The 6,586-nt window shown below is 36.0% G+C and overlaps 1 protein-coding gene across 1 annotated transcript; it reads right to left on the bottom strand.

The window, feature by feature from the left end:
• Positions 1 to 744: 744 nt before the first annotated feature.
• LOC127788338 (uncharacterized) lies at positions 745 to 6,138 on the bottom strand. The gene is made up of 8 exons (XM_052316484.1): positions 5,790 to 6,138; positions 5,003 to 5,287; positions 3,923 to 3,982; positions 3,626 to 3,835; positions 3,105 to 3,223; positions 2,886 to 2,983; positions 1,434 to 1,558; positions 745 to 1,324 (listed from the first exon to the last, which is right to left on the bottom strand). The coding sequence occupies exons 1-8, from the start codon at positions 6,069 to 6,071 to the stop codon at positions 1,175 to 1,177; spliced, it is 1,329 nt and encodes a 442-aa protein (XP_052172444.1). The 5' UTR covers positions 6,072 to 6,138; the 3' UTR covers positions 745 to 1,174.
• Positions 6,139 to 6,586: the final 448 nt, after the last annotated feature.

Raw genomic sequence — 6,586 nt, 5'->3', positions numbered from 1 at the left:
TGTTTCAAGGTGGAGTTTGTTATATTTTGTGAAACATAAAAGAGGCCCAAGTCTGGGGGGTCTCTTGTGGCAACCTAGGCTGTCCTTTTGGGCGCCCACTGGAGGGCCACAAGATGCAGCCAGCTTGGGCCAGCCCTTTTCTCTTATCCTTTGATCTGTTGTCGTTTTGTCTGCTGCTGCTCCTTTTGCACGATTTAATCCAGACCATCGACGCTGCTTTTGCTGAGGCAATCCAAGCCATTCATTTCGATTATATCTCGCCTCGAGATCGCTGTTTTCTAAGGGCATTGAAGACGAGTTTGATTGAGGGGTTCGGCAGAGAGTCGGTCATTTTAGGGTTTTCATTTTTGCTCTCTCTCTCGTTCTCTCTCTGTAAATGTTGTATATTTTGTCTTCTGTAAGCGTTCCCTGGTTTTTTGTTTTGTGTAAGGTAAGCTCCTAATCTGTAAGTGATTTCGTGGCTTATTGTTTTAGAAAATCAGGGTTATTTTTGTTATCGTTTTTGTTGTAATCAGATTGAATCTATTTTAGTGGAAGTGAGCTCTTCTCACCGGAGCTCAAGTGGACGTAGCCCTATTTTTGGGTGAACCACTATAAAATCTTGCGCCTCTTGTTTCTGGTTTACATTTTATATACTGTCATATTGGCTGCGTTTAATTTTTTCAGTTCGTGTGATTTCATCTGTGTGGGATTTTGACGTGTGTTTGAAGATTTTGCTATCTCTTTTTGTTTGTAACAGAGCATATATTCAGAAACAGAATGTTTGTTACACTGCATGTCTCGCTATATTTTCCTGGAAAGTATATGGAGAATACATATATTGATTTACAGATTCAGTTCATGTCAGTAGACATGCAATAAAAACTTAGGGGTAACTACTAAGGAGATGCAATTTGCAAAGTCTCTCGACTTGTATAACTGTACAAATACTCTTCCATGTTCAAAGCATTTCTAGCTTGGCTGATGAATTTGTCTTCACTGCAGAGCCACTAGGTCACTTTAATTGTCATGGCTGCCCGTTATTCTTGTTCCCCTGCTGCTGCATTTAAACGTTTTGCTTCACGAACCCGGTCCGGTCTTCTCTATCGTGGAGTCCCGTCCAGAATAGTTACCAATACTCGCAATTTTTCATGAAATGGAATTAACTTGGTTAAGTCGGATAATCGATGCCCCATTACCACGGTTCAGATTTATTGGAGAGGAAACTCTTAAATTCAGAGGGCCTATTCCGACCTTCTTCCATTAGAATGAGGCTGAGGCGGACCATCAATTTTTCGAAAGCCTCTTCCTCCAGTTCACTAAGCGACTCAGATGATTGCTTCTGCTGTAGAAAATTTTCCATTTTTAGCCAGTGAACTCAATAGGAGCTTCATCAGCAGATGAATTTATGAATTTCAAATGTTTCAGTCAGAGTGATGAGGAAGAAAATGTACCTTCGCATCCTGATAATATCTGAGGAACTGCAGTGATTCCTCGAAACATCCACAGTGATAAAGGAGGACACCGTAATCTCTTAATTCCTTTGCATCTGCTTCCAAGAGAATCAGTCGTTCACATGCTGTCAAAATAGAAAATTGCACCGATATGAGCAGAATATATAAGAGCACTGGAAAAGGCATTTCAATTGTTTTTATTATTATTAAGCGGGATGGAAGGTTCCAGTATTCATTGGAAATTGAAAGCATGTCAAGGGAAAAGCAATCCAGATTCCAGAAACAACATTATGGACACCTGCTGAAATAAACAAATAGACATATAAATAATAAAATAAACCGATAGAAACTGTGCTCTAGTTATTTTACCCTTTTCCTTTCTTGTTTTCTTTTTTCTATTCCTTCTGAGCTCTAATTGCTTTGGTCACTGTTAAAAAATGAGTCCATTTACCACATACCATATATAGTATACCAAGGAACAGGCAACATTTGAACATTAATGAACACTTCAATCATGTTTTATATTTTAAATTTCCAAACCCAAATGCCTGATGACTCCTTTGAAAGAATGAATTTTCCTTCAACTGTTGAAAATATGAATAGTCCAACAGAAAATGAGAAATGAAAACAAAGGAAAAAGGCACACAATCATCAAAATGCAGTCTAAGGCTCTCAATTGACGAAATTGTTTTTGCGGTGATTGTTTGAAGTGTTTCATTGGTGGCTTTGACATACACATAAACGGGAAAAGCTTTGGTCAATAATTCTAATTCATCCTCCACACATTCATTTTACATAATATTCGAGCATGTTGTGCATATATATGGACATCCCAAATGGACCCAAACACAGGCAAAATAATCCATTTCTATCTCTTCCTATTGCTCCTTCTACTAGGGTTAGCAAGTTCTTTTGTTTCGTATCATAACCTCATCCATGACATTATACAATTGGCTTATGATGACAAGAATAGATCAAGGTAGACCATATCTTAAGCTGGTGCTGGAAGAAAGTGATCTGGTAGCCTAATTGGACAATATTTGCTGGCACTCTTGGATTAAATTTTGTGTGCAGGACACACAAGTGATGCAACAGAATAAATGACTACAGGATGGACATCCTTCCTAGAGTCAAATAGTTGGGAAAAGTTTTATAAGACAACTATACAGAAAATGATCCACAAAGACGCATGCAATCTGGTAACCAAAACCAGCTGATCAAGCAAATAGCTACAGTTGCTTTGTGCTCAATCATATACATTAGGTGACACTTTCACCCGTTAATGTCCACAATTTCTTAGGTTAGGTACTGTTAATTGGGTAATTTACCATTTCATCTCATACTATGTTCTGCTGTTAAAGGCAGTGGAGTATTGATAATTAGTGGATGGTTATCATAAATTAAAACCACTGCCCAAATGCTAGGAAACATAAATTTATATGAATTACATACCAGATAGTGCAAGTCTCATATCCCCAAAGCGTACACTGGTCCAAACTCCACGTTCTAGCCTATGCCAAGCAGCCTTTGCAGATGCTCTTGTAAAAGCACTACCCAAACAGCATAACCGTAAGGCTTAGAGGGAAAAGGAAAACAGGGTGATATTGAGAATTGCGAGAACATTAAAAATAATAATATAAATTACAGATTGAATTTATACAGGACATGTACCTTTCTTCAGCATTATTTAATCCATATGAGCAGTTAGCAGCATGTGCAGCTCTTAAGAATAAGCTTCTGGTATTATCAAGTTGAAACGGCCAGAAAGCATTCTTCAAATCTGTCAACGTCTGCATGCAAAACATTATGTTAGCACCAAAATAAACCATGCAGAATATATCATTAAATTTTTATCTTTAGCAGTTGAATCTTTGGTACTTAAAGAAATGTGAAATTGGTTAATCTATCCTACTGAACTACTTGAAGATGCAGATGTCCAAAAATAACTCTTTTTTTTATTTATTTATTTGTCTTATTTTTCTAATTCTATTGTTAATTAATTTAATAACATTTTTTGATGTGAAGGAAAAGGGGAAGGAAAACAAAATGATAGAACTTATGTATGCACGCATTTTTTCATGTAAACAAGAACATTCAATTTTCTTTTCCTTCCACAAATCCTTGTTCCAAAAGTAGCATCAAGGAATCTGTGGGAGTTAATGAACATATGCGGGCAAGAGCATAGAAATTACCTCCACCAATAGAGATTGTGATGTCATGATGTATGGCTGATCAGACTCCTTACTTTTTTGCTTTTTATAACTTCTAGGCAAACTATAAGGATCACGAGGGGAAAAAATCTCTACATCAAAATCCAAGAGACCCCACAAACGGAGCATTTTCAAGATCTCGGAATATATAAGGGAAAGCATAGTAGTAGAGCCTAAGCGATGTGTCAAAACCTGTTTGAAACAAAAACTGGAGTGATAACAACAATATCAAACAGTAGATAAAGAAATGACAAGTGATTGAAAAATCAGGTTCAATACCGAGGGGAGATAAAGAGCCCGTTGCTCTAGTTGATTCCTTGAATTGGTTCTCCTGAAACCCTTAAAAAAAGGACACAAGATTAATTGTCGAAGAAATCTTATTGTGGTGACAGATTATACTAACTACAACTACCAAGCTCAAGGTAAATTACCACTATAATTTGCAAATAAAAATCTAAATAAAAGATAAAGGGGAATAACTAGGAATCTAACCTAGAAAAAAGAAAAAAAGGACAAAGAGCAATTGGCATTTCAGTGAATCTTAGTGATTTGGTATGTATGTCCGATGTTATATTAAAAGCTTCTTAAATTGGAATAACTAGTCATATTAGTTTGATTTTCTTTAATCCGTGACTGCATCATTGGATTAAATTGTATCACAAAATGAAACAAATATAACATTTCATTTGAATTTACCTTAGATATTCCCCTAGAGTTAGGGCTAAAACTAGACTCATCTATATCAGTTGGTATACAGTTTAAGATTATTGACAGTTGACTTACCCTAGTTGTATCACATCTAACAGGATCAAATATCAAATAATATTGATAAAGGCAAATCTAAAGTAATAATACAACAGCATGGGAATTATGTCATTATAACCAGAACCTTTTGCTTGAAGCATCTTCAAGCACCTATGGACTAACAATAGTCTTCTACAAAATAATCCATCCCACAGCCTCAAATAGTCCCTCAATACTTCTTTTATTTTGCCTTTGTTTATCTTTGTAATTGACATTGTAGCTAAGAGTGTTACATAGTTAAACGAAATGATTCAATTTCACTAGTCTTTCACGTGCTGCAACAACATTTCTCCACCATCCTTCATCCACTACCACTTAGTTTTCACTGAGAGAACACAAATTGAAGTGTTTATCTATTTGGGAAAAGCAGTCAAGAAGAGAAACTGAAACAGTTTCCTTAAGGATGATCATGTGTGACTCATATGGCATAAAAAATAAAATGCCACAAAGAAGTTTGAGAAATAATAAAGTTGGAACAGAGAGCTTTCAAGAATATTAGAGAACACCATCAAGTACAAAACTAAATCAACTGAAATGAACAACGAAAGTAACTACCTTGTCAAGATACAAATATCTCTCCAAACACTCAAGAAGCTTCTCAGGCGAGGATCTGAAGGAGTAGCTGTAGTGAGAGCAGAACTGCATAGAATGATCATCCAACCTCCCAAGAAACGCATCCACGGGGAGGGGAACAGAAGAGTGAGAAATAAGGGAGTCATCTTCTGCTGCTATGTAGAGAGCAGTTTTCCCCAAATCAACACCTCTATTTATGCTAATGCTTGTTTCCCTCTCAATACTTGATAAGTTTTGAATTTGTGAGCAGAAACCCTCCCTTGCCTCCTGAAAGCCATTCAATCATTCAATATACACAAAAATATATCACAAACAAATAAAGTTTTAGAAGAATCCATCAACTTTCCTTAATCCCTCATTACAAAACTCTAAGAAGAATCTGTAAATAAATAACCCTGTCAACAAATTCGCTTCCAAAGCTCAGCGAAGGAAAATATAAATAGAATTCGTTTTCAAAGAAGCTGAAGAAAGGGTAACTACTTTTGAATTAAAAAAAAAAAAAATAGATGAAACTCGAAGTCAGAAATGAATCATTATGAGCCTGAGATTTAATGGTACAACTGGATATCAACAAAATGAACCAAACCAACCATCATAAAAAAGTATAAAGACGAACAACTAAATTTACATATACCTCAACATAATAAGCAAAAGATTAAAAAAAAAAAAAAAGGAGCATTTCATAAGAATTGCATATAAATTCACATAACAGATTAAACGAACAGAATCACAATTAGGCAAAAGACGAAAAATTAATAGATGAAAATACCCTGGCATGGGTGGTATTGATTCCAGCAGAATCAAGGGCATCGTGCAAAACGAATTTGAGTTCCTTGGCAGAAGGTCTGGATTGTAACGCGCAGACCGCACGAGTGCAGTGATGCGAAGATGAAGACGAAGACGCCGGTGATGCACCAGGACACAATTGGTATTTCCTAAGACCAATCGCGTAAGAAGAAATTGCAGATGATGATGATGATGATGAGGATGATGATGAGAAGGGAAAATTTCCACAGATCCATGGAGATGCCAAGGCCGAGCCACTCATCATTTCCGGGCCACCACACCGCACCACAGATATTTCAACTCTTCCAGCTTTGCTTCTGGCCTTTCCAGCTGTGTGTGTGTGTGTGTGTTTATATATAATCCAAAAAAGACCAAGAGTCAAAGTAACGGGTGGAAACGAGTTTTTATTTTATTTTTAATAATAGATGGAAACGAGTTTTTAGCGGGCAGAAAGTAAAAATTGATAAATCACAAACGGTTATTGCAAATGGAAAAATGTGTTTATTTATGCAGAGAATCAGATTTAAGTCGTAAAAATCTAACTAAAACAGAGTTAGATCTGATCAAAAGTTTGCTTTCTACTCATTAAAAGCAAGCAATTTTTGAGCATGTGTATGTAAAAAGTGAGTAACTTTCGGATTGTTTTTTTTTTTGCTATTATTATTAGTAGATCTTAAATTTCTATCTTTTTGGTTGATGAAATTGTAAGCGCAAGTAAGATGAATTTTATGGATATATATATATATATATATATTTATGTGTGGTGATGATGGTTTAACA

Source organism: Diospyros lotus, chromosome 1, assembly GCF_014633365.1.
Source record: "Diospyros lotus cultivar Yz01 chromosome 1, ASM1463336v1, whole genome shotgun sequence".
NCBI lineage: Eukaryota > Viridiplantae > Streptophyta > Magnoliopsida > Ericales > Ebenaceae > Diospyros > Diospyros lotus.
The sequence above is the reverse complement of the archived record's forward strand: the minus strand, read 5'-3'. Positions and strand labels throughout refer to the sequence as shown.

Coding starts and splice junctions, on each gene's coding strand:
- LOC127788338 (XM_052316484.1), bottom strand. CDS start 6,071: ATGATGAGTGGCTCGGCCTTGGCATCTCCATGGATCTGTGGAAATTTT. Junction 3,836..3,922: donor GGGCTCTTTATCTCCCCTCG/GTATTGAACCTG, acceptor TGTTTCAAACAG/GTTTTGACACATCGCTTAGG. Junction 1,559..2,885: donor TATGAGACTTGCACTATCTG/GTATGTAATTCA, acceptor CTATTTTGACAG/CATGTGAACGACTGATTCTC.